This window comes from Setaria viridis, chromosome 7 (assembly GCF_005286985.2).
Source record: "Setaria viridis chromosome 7, Setaria_viridis_v4.0, whole genome shotgun sequence".
In the NCBI taxonomy this organism is placed as follows: Eukaryota; Viridiplantae; Streptophyta; class Magnoliopsida; order Poales; family Poaceae; genus Setaria; species Setaria viridis.
In genome coordinates, this window is record NC_048269.2 from 29,755,128 (window position 1) to 29,768,128 (window position 13,001).

The 13,001-nt window shown below is 43.9% G+C and overlaps 1 protein-coding gene across 8 annotated transcripts; it reads left to right on the top strand.

Moving 5' to 3' along the window:
• Positions 1 to 598: 598 nt before the first annotated feature.
• On the top strand, positions 599 to 12,374 carry LOC117865981 (uncharacterized protein At3g27210). Of its 8 annotated transcripts, XR_011898781.1 has the most exons (9): positions 600 to 2,055; positions 2,141 to 2,408; positions 2,514 to 6,982; positions 8,545 to 8,606; positions 8,693 to 8,781; positions 8,862 to 9,008; positions 9,134 to 9,246; positions 9,362 to 9,614; positions 9,784 to 10,009. XR_011898781.1 is itself a non-coding variant. In XM_072295111.1 (8 exons), the coding sequence occupies exons 6-8, from the start codon at positions 10,008 to 10,010 to the stop codon at positions 12,118 to 12,120; spliced, it is 705 nt and encodes a 234-aa protein (XP_072151212.1). In that variant the 5' UTR covers positions 6,989 to 7,376; positions 8,545 to 8,606; positions 8,693 to 8,781; positions 8,862 to 9,246; positions 9,362 to 9,614; positions 9,784 to 10,007; the 3' UTR covers positions 12,121 to 12,374. The 8 variants fall into 8 exon arrangements, 2 of the variants coding, with proteins under 2 accessions (XP_072151212.1, XP_072151213.1); XR_011898780.1 differs by lacking the exon at positions 9,784 to 10,009 and adding an exon at positions 11,010 to 11,090 and having other exon boundaries at positions 8,862 to 9,246; XR_011898779.1 differs by having other exon boundaries at positions 8,862 to 9,246.
• The last annotated feature ends 627 nt before the right edge of the window (positions 12,375 to 13,001 follow it).

Here is a 13,001-nt window from a genome sequence, read left to right on the forward strand (position 1 = left end):
GTAGACGAAATCAAAAATTAATTACACAGTTTTGTTGTACTTTGCGAGATGAATCTTTTGAACCTAATTAGTCAATATTTGGACAATAATTCACAAATACAAACGAAACGCTACAGTGTTGCTACAGTATTTTTGACACCCCAAAGTTGGGCAACTAAGGCCTTGTTTAGTTGCCAAAATTTGGAGTGCCAAAATTACTGTGCCAGCACTGTAGCACATTGTGGCGTTTTGTTTGTATTTGTGAATTATTGTCCAAACATTAACTAATTAGGCTCAAAAGATTAGTCTCGCAAAGTACAACAAAACTGTGCAATTAGTTTTTCATTTCGTCTATATTTAGTACTCCATGCATATACCGCAAGTTTGATGTGATGGGAAATCTTCTTTTTACATAGTGTCAAAGTTGGAAGTTGGGGGTGACTAAACAAGTGCCAAAGTTGGAGTTGGGGTGACTAAAAAGGGCTAAACAAAGCCTGAAGCCGGCTGGCACCGTGCTAGCTGTCGCTGCATTCACTGCAACCACAGATGCCACGTGCGACCTCACATGCCACATGCTATCGGTGGCTTGGTGCCCGTCCTCCGGCATTTACTGCACGCGCGCATCCAACTCGTTGACTTCGCTCCATCGCTCACCACCATTTCTTTCGAACGGAACGGTGCCCGCTTGGCTGCTTGGCTTGCCGTCCGCTCCGCTCTGCTTAGCTCGTCGGCCGGCCACCTCTTCTCCGCCGGATCCAGTGCTCGACGACGGCTGCTTGTGCATGCCACTTTGAGTTTTTATTGATTTTCCCAATTCCCATGCTTCGAATTCTTCTATAATGATGTGTACTAATGGAAACTAAAGTCACAATTTTCTGTTGCGCCATGACATTTCCTAATAAATAGCAGGTGAATGGTCCATATCTAGACATGCATGGAGTCGCCTCAGGTATTGAGGTATCGTTAAACCAGCATGCTCAATATGTTCTCACACAAAGTTGCATTGTTTATGTTTTCCGATGATGGGTACTCCATATTATTGTTTAATGTTCTTTCCGGGAAAAAAAACTAGGGACATGAACCATTCTATATTTCTGGACTTTGAGAACTAGTACTCTTGGGTTGCCTATATGGTTGTTGAAACTTGAAAACCAAATTGACAGTAGTAGCTCTGAAGGTGTAGATTTCTAAATTAAACCTTCATGCCCTGCCCGAACTCTGAAGCAAAGTTGCATACTACTCCACTTGAATCCATCCAATGCATGATTAAGCGTTGTGTGCTTGGTTTTATCGGAGTGACAGCCCAAAATGGTCTGTTCTATGTCTGATTAATTAGCAAATGCATCTGGTGTGCAGTGGATAGTAGTTGTTACGTTGCATCCCAGTTCCTAACAAGCATAAAGTTGATGCATGATCATTTCTCGACAGCACTGATCTCGTGCAAGTTATGAATTTGACTGTAATTAGAGCCAGTTCCAGGAGCCATCTGAATCATCTAATCACAATCACCACATGCGCACTGGCACTGAAGAACCAAAACTGATCTGGAAGTTGACAGGGTGTTGTTTCTTCGGGTTCATCGGTGTTCTGTCTGCTGACCTGAATAAAGCCTCCATCAGACTTACAGTTATTACGCCAGGTCAGCCATTTTTTTTTTGTCGTTGCTGATTTAGTCCGCACCAAGAACGTGGAACGCAGCTTCGGATCCCCTTTCCAATTCCATCCTCGTTGCGGCAGCGGGAGGGGAACTGGAGCAGCACATGCAAGAGTCCAGCAGCAAAATAATACGCGAGGACGTTCTGCTAGGCAAAAAGATTTCTTTCCGGATCTCTAGCCGGACGTTGAGCAGGGTCTCCTAATTGAAAGCTTTTTTTGGGGGGGGGCAACTCCTAACTAAAGCTTTTTTTGCTGGGAACTAATAATGGAGCGGCTGGCTGTAGTGGCTTCACTTGGAAGCTATCAGCTCAGTCCTTCCACGCTGCCATCTCCATTGTTCTCACTTCTCAGCACTGCACCCTTGGGAACGTATGCGGTATGCCTCAACGCACTGCCGCTCTCATCTAGTCCTCTCGTCGTGTGAGTCTGCATCCTCCTCGTTCGTCAGCTTGGCCTCTCGTAGGTGCTGATTGTTGCCTGATTCCAAACGATCTTTCATTACCAGATTCCAGCCTCCTCTGTTCCGAAGCGACGCCCATGAGAATTGAGATGGGATGACAATACTAACCAGGAGGGATTTGGCATCGACGGCTCCTTGACCGACGACGTCTTCTCCGCCCCGCCCGGCCCAGTCCTCTGCTGTACATCCTGTTTTCGAATCTGGGCGTGTCTTCTCCAACACCTCTGCCGGATCTTAGTCTTTTGAGGAAGTCTCTACAGATTTGAGCACACGCTCTGGCTGAGTGCCAGCCCTGGTGTGCATCCGTTTTGTGGTAGGTACACGTACACCTCTTTCTCTCATGTTCCTCGAATGAATCCTTGTCACGTGTTACTGATTTGTTCTCTGCGATTGCAAATGCCTTTCTCTCTGCCTTCAGATCCAGAAGGAACCTGTGAACCACTGCGTGACTCGTGAAGATGGAGTTCGCGTTCAGCGCGGCGCGGTGGGTGGTGGGCAAGGCGCTCGCCCCCGTCGCAGACGGCTTCGTGGAGGCGTGGGCGGCCAGCAAGAATCTCGGCTCCGAGGTCGATGGCCTCATGACGGTGCTGCAGTACGCGCAGGCCATGCTCAACAACACCCGTGGCAGGGATATCGACAACCCGGCCCTCAACGACCTGCTGCTCAAGCTGCGTCTGCTGGCCTACGACGCCGACGACGTGCTTGACGAGCTCGACTACTTCCGCATCCAGGACGAGCTCGACGGCACCTACCATGCCGCTAACGAGCACGCCGGGGGATGCGCCCGTGAGCTCCTCCTCAATGCTCGTCACACTGGAAGATACGTTGCCAATAAATTCAAGCTCTCCTCAGGCTCGCCTGATGCTACTCGTGGACGACGATTTCTATGTGGTGCCTGGCCGTCCAAGGTACCGCAGAGAAGACAAACAGCACAGATACCAAAATTGAAGTTTGATAGGGTGGATATATCTACAAGGATGACAGAGATCGTAAACAAGCTCAAGCCCATCTGTGCTATGGTCTCAACCGTTCTTAATCTAGAGCTGATAGGCTCCAAAGGTATCACTACTGCCACCATGGAACGGCCCACAACCAGTGAGGAAATTACAGAGCCTAAATTGTATGGGAGGGAGACAGAGCTACAGAGTGTTGTAGATTCCATTACCCATGGTGAATGTTTTGCCAATGAACTTACTGTGCTTCCAATTGTTGGCCCGGGCGGTATTGGGAAGACAACTTTCACACAACATGTGTACCAAGAAGTGAGGAGCCATTTCCAAGTTACAATTTGGATATGCGTCTCTCTGGATTTCAATGCAGATAGATTGGCACAAGAAGCTGTGAAAAAGATTCCTAAAGTTAAAGATGAAAAGAAAAGTGGTAGTGATCAAGAGCTAATTGAGCAAAGATTAAAAGGTAAACGGTTTTTGCTTGTCCTGGATGATATATGGAAATGTCATGAGTATGAGTGGGAAAAACTACTAGCACCATTTAGAAAAGGTGGAGGAAAAGGTAATATGGTTATAGTCACAACTCGAATGTCAGATGTGGCCAAAATGGTTAAGACAGGTGATTCTCAAATGCAATTGGATCGTTTAGGAGCTAAAGATTTTAGGGATTTCTTTGACGCATGTGTATCTACCAAACATGAGTTATGGTCAGATAATCCTGAGTTAAGTGAAACTGGGGAAGCAATAATGGCCAAACTGAAACGTAATCCTCTTGCTGCAAAAACTGTTGGGAGATTACTAAGAAAACAGCTCACTTTGGAGCATTGGAGAAGGGTTCTAGAGAGCAAAGAATGGGAACTCCAAACCAGTGACAATGACATTATGCCAGCGTTGAAGATTAGCTATGATTATCTTCCACTTAACCTAAAGCAATGCTTTTCCTATTGTGCTTTGTTTCCTGAAGATTACGAATTTGACAGCAAAGAGTTAGTTCACTTTTGGATAGGACTAGATGTTTTACATCTGGGTGATCAGAGCATAAGAATAGAAGATGTTGGCAAGAGTTATTTGATTGACTTGGTCAACTATGGATTTTTCAAAAGGAACGAAAAAGACAATGGCCGTCATTATTATGTTATCCATGACCTATTACATGAGCTGGCCGTGAAAGTTTCACGGCACGATTGTCTTAGCATACAAATATCTAAAGTGAGGTATGTACATATCCCGGCATCAGTACGCCACTTGTCTATCATTGTGGATAACAAAGATGTTGAGGATATAATTACTTATAAAGACTGTGAGAAGGATCTTGATGCACTTGATAAAAGGCTACAAATTGAAAACATACGTACATTGATGTTGTTTGGTGAAAATGTGCAGAGTTTTTCCAAAACATTTGGTAATTTGTTTAAGAAAGCTGGAGCCCTTCGCGCTATTTTTTTGTCTAGAGCATCATATATTGTGGAGGATATGTGGCAGAACTTTTCAAAGCTTGTTCATCTTCGCTACCTGAGGATTAAGGGGAGTTACCATTTTCTGGAAACAGACCTACCAGGAACAATTTCAAGACTATATCACTTGAAGATCCTAGACATTGAAGATTCCAGGGGCTGCCCTATGCCATCAAGATATTTAAGCAACCTCGTAAGCATGCAACATTTTCTTGTCCCTGGTAATTATAGCCTTCACTCAGACATTCTCAATGTGGGAAACCTGAAACTTCTACGAGAACTAAGAAGATTTGAAGCTAAGAAAGAAAATAAAGGTTTTGAGTTAAAGCAACTAGCAGAACTACTAGAGCTTGAAGTACTGCGCATTTACAATCTTGAAAAGGTTAAAGTAAAGGAAGAAGCAGTTGCAATGAAACTAATACAAAAACACCATTTACAAGAGCTCGTACTAGATTGGGATATTGATCGCTTGGATAAGGATCCTATAGGAGAAGAGAATATCCTTGAAAGTCTTATGCCACATAGCAATCTCTACAAGCTATCTATTATTGGACATGGAGGTGACACTTGCCCTTCATGGCTTGGTATGAACCTCTCGGTAAAAACTTTGGAATCTCTTCAGCTGAGTAACGTATGTTGGAAAACATTTCCACCTCTAGGAGAGATGTGGTTTGTCGGTGAACATTGTAAAAGCTGTATGCCAGAACAAAGCTTCAAAAAATTGAAGAGGCTAGAACTGGAAAATGTACCAAAATTGATAAAATGGGTTGGAAATGGCCCTTCTGATTTGTTCTCTCACTTGGAAGTACTCGTCATCAAAGGCTGCCCAGAACTCATGGAATTGCCATTTTCACATTGTGCTGGATATGAACAAGACGTTGAGGATAACATGATTTGGTTTCCTAAACTAGAAGAGCTCGAAATTACAGATTGTCCAAAGCTATCATCATTGCCTTGTGTTCCATGGTCTAGCTCTACTTGCAGTGCTAAGATTATACAAGCTGGTTCGGGTATTGAGCGACTGTCTTTCAGTGGAGATTTCTTGGAAATTAAGGGAAAGGACACATTGGATAGTGCTTTTTGGAGGGTGTTAGCCTTTCATAACCTATCCAAACTTGAAGAATTGTGGGTGAGGACATGCCCTCCTTTGTCACTGGTTCACCTCGAAAAGCTATCATCCCTAAAGCGCCTCGTCATAAATGATATGGGTGATGCCTTTTGTTCGGCTGAAGGTGATGGTCATGCCGGATATCAATTTCCAGTTAAAGGTGTCACGATTGGGCGATATGGTGGTAGTGGGCAGCGACTGACACGACTGCTCTCTTACTTCCCAAACCTCCGCATGTTCACCATGTTCGAGTGTGAGAAGTTAACAGGGTTAGGCGTTGTGGGCCTGCATAAGAGGACGGAAGCACTGCCAAGACCGCCGTCAATTTCAGTTAACCAGGGCGCAAGAGCAGAGGAGGAAATAACATCAGAAGGGGTACTATTGCTGCCTCACCAATTACAACATTTGGGGATCTGGGACTGCCAAAATTTGGTCCTCTGCCCAGGTTTACTCGACCACGACGAAGACGAAGGACGAACCGGAGGCCTCCAAGGTCTGAGCTCCCTCACTTCATTAACTATAGGGGAATGCCCCAGGTTGCTCTCCTCCTATTCGTCGTCCTCCTCTTCTTCTTGTTTCCCTTTCCCAACCTCCCTGGAATACCTCTGTCTGGCAGGCGAGGTGGGCATGGAAACGCTGCTCCCTCTCTCGAACCTCACCTCTCTCACAAGGTTAGACATACGGGAATGTGGGGATCTTAAAGGTGAGGGTCTGCAGTCTCTCCTCGCCCAAGGCCGTCTCACCGAATTAACTGTCCGCGAAACCCCCAAATTCTTCGCTGGTTCCGAGCCCTCACTGCCGCGTGAACCAGAGCTTCCATCCTCTTCATCCAAACTGCAGGAGCTTCGCACGGATGACGTCGCGGGTGTCCTTGCTGCGCCCATCTGTGCCTTCCTCTCTTCCTCGCTCACCAAATTGGAGTTTTGGGAGGACTCAGAGGTGGGGCGCTTCACAAAGGAGCAAGAGGAGGCCCTTCAGCTCCTCACCTCCCTCGAGAGGATCAGATTTTGTCAGTGCGACAAGCTGCAGTGCCTCCCTGCAGGGCTGCACAGACTTCCCAACCTCAAGAGATTAAAAATCTACGGATGTGCAGCCATCCGATCACTGCCCAAGGAAGGCCTCCCAAGTTCACTGCAAAAGTTGGTGATACACGATTGTCCAGGCATCCGGTCGATGCCCAAGGAATGCCTCCCAAATTCACTGCAAAAACTAGTGATCAGACGCTGCCCAGGCATCGGGTCTCTTCCAAAGGTGGAATACCTTCCAAGTTCGCTGCGAGAATTGGTTGTCGATGATAGGAACAGCGAGGAACTAAGAAGGCATTGCCGCAAGTTGATAGGAACCATTCCAATAGTCAGAGCCTGATTTACCCAAGGTAACAAAGAGGTGGAACTTCCTACCCACCAATTTCCCTTGCTTTCCCCAACCCTATGAACATCAGTTATTCTCCTTTTGTTTATTTGATTACAGTTATGGTTTCCTTCCAAATAACCCACTTGTTTGCACCTATGGTGCAGGGCTATTGTTGGTAACGATGATTTGAGCCTATCGATCGATTGCTGGATGTTTTGCTTTTTTGTGAGAATTTCTAGGATTTCTCTATTTTTTTAGAGTATCCACCTAAGATCCTAGGTGGCTTTACCTGGAGGCTTCAAAAGGAGCCTCCAATTAGTAATAGTAAGATTGGGATTTTCACTGTATCCATACATGATTCTCAGTTGTCAAGCATGAACATCTCAGGATATATCTAACACCCTGTACACAAACTGGTTAGTATCCTGTATGCAAAATCATCCGAGAGTCCCACAAAACATCTACAAATTTGATCCATATTTTTTTGTTAATCCTCTGCCTATTGTTTTTGCTAATTATTAGGATGTCTTTTTCTTATAATTATTGAGGAGTTTAAACTTTTCATATTAGAGTTGATAAAAAACTATTGATAGACAATTTTCTCACTCACCGAACCCTGATGTGTGAGTTTATCAGTTTAAGAACGGCTCGTTGCTCCAACAACTTTCAGGTTGTCTTGGTGTCTGCTACACAAATAGGCTGCATCCACAACATATTAACTCTGAATTTATTTGTTGGTTTTGCCAGTTCACCAGAATAGTACTTCTCAGATTGTAGGACCAACATATTAACTCTGAATTTATTTATTGGTTTTGCCAGTTTACCAGAATAGTACTTCTCAGATTGTAGGATCTTTTTTGACTACTTGCCTTTGTTTTCTGATGTGTTGCTGCAGAAAATATTGCATCCTTACGCTTTTCTGGTATCCTAATTTCTTTGCTTAATGCTGGACTAATTTGCTGTACCAACATGGTATCACCGATGTCTCATTTTCTGTATTCCAAGTTAGCATACTTATTGGAGTTTGATGGACTTATGTCCATATGTATTCTTGCAAAAGTCTCCATTGGAACATATGTAAGCAAAAGAAGTGGCAGAAGCTAACCTAGAAAGCAAAATATAAAACTTCTTTTTGTACTGCCACATAGAGTTCCAAAAAAAAGTCTCCATTGGAACTTATTTTGCTAATTATTTGGATGTCTTTTTCTTATAATTATTCAGTAGTTTAAACTTTTTGTATTAGAGTTGATAAAAAACTATTGATGGAGAGTTTTCTCACTCACAGAACACTGATTTGTGAGTTTAGCAGTTTTAGAACAGCTTGCTGCTCCAACAACTTTAAAGTTGTCTTGGTGTACTGCTACAGAAATAGGCTGCATCCACAACATATTAACTCTGAATTTATCTATTGATTTTGCCAGTTTTCCAGAATAGTACTTTTCGGATTGTATAGGACCTTTTTGACTAATTTTTTCTTTGTTTTCTGAGTATTGCTGCAGAAAACCTGTTTTATGCTTAGTTTCACTTTTTGATAATTCAATCGGAATTTCTTTCACAAGTGTTTCTTTTCTTTCTTCAATGCAGTGAACCTTGATGGAAAAATATTTACGAAGGTTTTATAAGATATCCATTCTCAAACACCTAAGGTAGCATTACAGATAGTTAGATATTCATAGTTTTTTTCTTAATTACCATGAATTATTTTTTAAGTGTTAACCTTTCCATTTCACAGGAGAGCAATTTATTTTTCTTATAAGCGACGAAATGTATGCTACTCAACTGCGCAAGTGTAAATCTGCCTAACTGTTGCTACTGACAACAGTAAGAGCCTACTCAATCTTTGAATTCAGTTACAAATATCATAGTCAGCTAATGTGAAAACTCTCATATTGTTCCTCTAGTTTTCTAGATCAAGCTCGGCATGCAAGCTGTGTTGGCACAAAGATTTGGTTGATTCAAGGAGGTTTCTGGCACTTCAGTAATTAACAGAAAACTACTACTCTAGCTGGGGCAACTTCAGATGTTCCTAGTGGTTCTATGATTGGCAGGTCCGGCCAGTGCCATCTTAAGCAGCTGTGAACCAAGTGTTCCTTTACATTGCACTCATCTAGATCAACAGAGTAGCTAGGGTTGCGCGCTCAGTCTGACCGAACTGAACCGATCGGTTCTTCAGGTTTTAGCAGATTTCGGTTACCTAAAACTAGGAACCGATTGGTGCCAAAAGTTTCCAAGACTGAGTAGCTTCATGCATTCTATGCTGCTCACACTTGCTTGCTTATATACGAGGTGATTGTTACACTTTCCCTGAGGTCATTTTGTGATGCCAGTAGACATTGTAAATGCCGTTCTTTTCCTGGAGAAATATTGATCAAGCTTTTCTCCTCGGTGACTTTGCTTGCAGGAATGTCTCATTGGAAGGTGACATTGAGGGCTGGCACTGTACCTCCCTGCATGCCCTGCTGCCCACCTACTGCATCCTGACCACGGTCCGTGTGCGGGATGGCTCGACCACTGTATTGCTTCCGGAGGGGCCGCTCTGCGACGTTCTCCGGCACTCTACAACCATGTGGTCACCGCGGTCCGTGTGCGCGATGGTCCGTGGGCGTCGACCGCTTCGGAGAACGTGTGTGCACGATACTACCTAGTATTTATATGTAAGGATTTGACAGTTCAGTTATGTATGAGTAGTATAGTTAGTATAAGAATATATTTGGAAAATAAGTATAATAACTTTGTTAAAATATATCACATCTTTCTTCGTTATCCTATCTTATTTCCTTTTCCTTTACTCCTCGCGTCTCCTCGTTTCCACCTCTCGACTAGCGGCGATGGCGGCGGCGACTGGCGACGATAGAGGCGGCGACTGGCGGCGGCGGGCGGCGTCGACTGGCGGTGACTGCGCGGCGGGGGGCGACGACGGCCTCGTCCACGGAAGCGCAAGATCCATCCGAGCCGCCGGAGACTCCGCGCCACATCCATCTGTCCACGGCGGCCTCTCTCTCTGTCTCGTCGCCGCCGCCATCGCTTGAAAGGGGAGAAAAGCAGGGATGGGTTCTTGCGCTTCGGTTCAAAACAAGGATTCTGGCTTCCCCAAGAAGCAGTTTCTTGCGTCGCCCACCAAGGCGAAGGCCGCCAACGGCAAGGGCGGCGACGGCGTTGCTCCGCTTGGCGATGGCTTTGGTGATCTCAAGTCCAAGGCCGAGGGGGAGCAGCAGCGGGCAGGTTTTGGCCCAAAGAGCCCGGATTCTAGTACGCGTGATGAATCTTTGCTTTCTTTGGTTGTTTTCTGAAGCGAGGTCCCGATCTTTATCTTTTCAGTCAGTTATTACTATAGTTTAGAGAGGATCTTTGGAAGTAAAGAAGCAGATGGGCAGTCAGTTCTTTATATGAAAAGGGACTTTTTGGGTTCGTTTATTGATTTATTGGGCTCTGGAAGATTTGATAGCCAAGTGTAGTGTTATCGCTGCATTAATCTCTTCTGGAGATCAGTTAGCTTCGTAATTTTGCAGGGGCTGACGATCTTGAACGGAAAAGGATCTTTGTTGATATACTGACTGATTTTGGTTTCTTTTAATGGAGGAGTTTTAGCTGTTACAATTTGTTCTTGAAAATTTAAAGCTTTCTAAATGACGATGATCTCTTCTATCCAAAGTAGATTACTCTATTGACTGAAGGCTTTTTACAGCCTGATCATTTCTGTTGTTTCGTACTTTCGTTAGAATGGAGGAGTTTTTTTTTTGTGCGTGTAAAATTGCTGACTAAATCCTAAATTGAAATGGCACACGGCTTTGTTGAGGGAATCAAGATCTTGCCAATAACCTCTTGAATAGCTTAGTTGCAATGGGCTGTGCTTCAATGTTTCTTTCCCCAAAATCAATTGCTAGCTCTTGATGGTTCTGAATTTCGCTTAGTTGAAATTGTTCTCTTCACTGATACACACTCATATACCAAGCTGATTGAATTTATCTCTCCACTTAGCTGAAAGTACAATAACATGAATACAGTGACTCTTTTAATCAAGAGTGCAACTTATGGGATTTAATTTGCAGGCAGCAAGGATGAAGTGTTCTTCGAGTCTCGAGCTTGGTTAGATTCAGACTGTGAGGATGACTTTTACAGTGTGAATGGAGGTAATCAAACCGTTGACATGTTTAATTGGTAACTGCCAAAAGAAGCTTCAATGTAGTTTTAGATAGGCAAAGACATAGTTTTCTTCTATACTTGTGTTGTGTGCAATTGTCCTGGCTCATCATACTGTGATTACTTTTGCACCTTACCATTCCCTTTTTTAGGTTGTCCTATTATTATATCAGTAGCATGTGCATGTGGATTGTTCCACTTGTTGCGCGCAAATTGCATGTGCTGTGATAGGTTCTTGATGATACAACCTTTAATTGTCTCTAGAATCTAAGGGGCCTAATTTATAGTTTGATTGGCTATCGAAACAAAAAGGTCATGCCTTTGATTTTGTCTTTGGGTGCTATCATGTTTCTTAGCATCTAACAGTTATGGACATGGACCCCCACCTTAAGTTTCATAACCTATCCCATGTGGTCCTTACCAAATCACTCTAGCAATATCCTGGAAACATAACACATTCATTCATGGGCTTTGACGTTGTAAGGAGAGTTCTGATGCACTCAAGTTCAATAGTTGAATAAGTAGATATCCCTATCAGCCCATGTGATGTGATTCGCTTCAGTTGCTGCATAATCTAAGTTGTGCTTTTCTTATGCAGATTTCACTCCACCTCGTGGCAGCACACCGAACTACCAACCTAGAATGCAAACAGTGATGACCAAGATCTTTCAACCGGACAATTCAGACAAGTCCAAATCACCAGAACCTTCTCCAACTGGCAGGAGGAAACTAGCCGAGCTCCTGCAGGAGGCGATGCAAAATGGCCCTGAAGAAAGAACTGATCTCAGCAAGAATGAGAAGAAGCAGTTGCAATCTGTCGCTGCAGACGGGAAGCTGGTGTCTGAATCCACATCCAGCTCCGCTTGCAGCACGGAACTAACGCCGACCTTGGTCGCCAAGAGCCGGAAGGAGAAGGCATGGTACTCCGGGCGCTGTTGCCTGCCGAGCTTTGTTCATAGCCTGACCTTAGATGAGAGTGAGAGGGGGCAGAAGATGAGCTCTGGGCCATGTGCTGTTTGACAGTGGTGCTCCAGTGCCCTCCTGCCCTGAGCTGTATTTAGCACGATATATTGCTCGATCTGGACCCTGAAGCTACTGTAAAGAAGTGGGGGGGTATTAAGAGTACTATATCCTTGTAGGAATCAAGTGTATAATAGCTACCCGTTAAATTGATGTGGACTGCATGTTGATCAACTGCAAGAGTAGAACATCTACCCTGTGCATATCTTCTCGAATCTTCATGGATATAAATATATATAGTTTCAGATGTCAAATGCCAGCATAGCTAGGGCATGTCAGCATGTGACATGTGGGATACCATGCCTTTCAATAGTTCATGTAATGTGATTGAGGTCTTGTTTAGTTTTCAAATTGGGAGTGGCAAAGTTTGCATTTTGCCATAAATACGAAACTGTAGCATTTCGTTTGTATCTGTGAATTATTGTCCAAACATTGACTAATTAGGCTTAAAAGATTCGTCTAGCAAAGTACAACAAAACTGTGGAATTAGTTTTTGATTTCGTCTATATTTAGTACTTCATGCATGTACCACAAGTTTAATGTGATGGGGAATTTTCTTTTTGCATAGTGTCAAAGTTGAGAAAAAGATGACTAAATTGTGATGCCCTATTGGCACTTGCATGATTGACGCCAGACAAATGTATTGCTCTATCCTGTATCAAGTGTACCTTTTTGTTTGCCCCTCGGATATCTGCAATGGTCAAGTCATGGATCAAGCCGGGTGCGTGTTTTGCAGCACACTGATGGAGCTTGTGGCAAGGACAGGCTAATATCTGCTCAGAATGTGGAAAACTACACCTCTGCGTTCGTCATTCCTGTTCTTTCCTAACCACCAAACAATGATTCAGGGATAATCGTCAAAGCATTCATGGATGACCAAA

Excerpts from the sequence above, each read along its gene's own strand:
- LOC117865981 (XM_072295111.1), top strand. The coding sequence starts at position 10,008 with ATGGGTTCTTGCGCTTCGGTTCAAAACAAGGATTCTGGCTTCCCCAAG. Across the intron at positions 10,210-11,009 it reads CCCAAAGAGCCCGGATTCTA|GCAGCAAGGATGAAGTGTTC; the intron begins GTACGCGTGATG and ends TTTAATTTGCAG. Across the intron at positions 11,091-11,698 it reads CTTTTACAGTGTGAATGGAG|ATTTCACTCCACCTCGTGGC; the intron begins GTAATCAAACCG and ends TTTCTTATGCAG.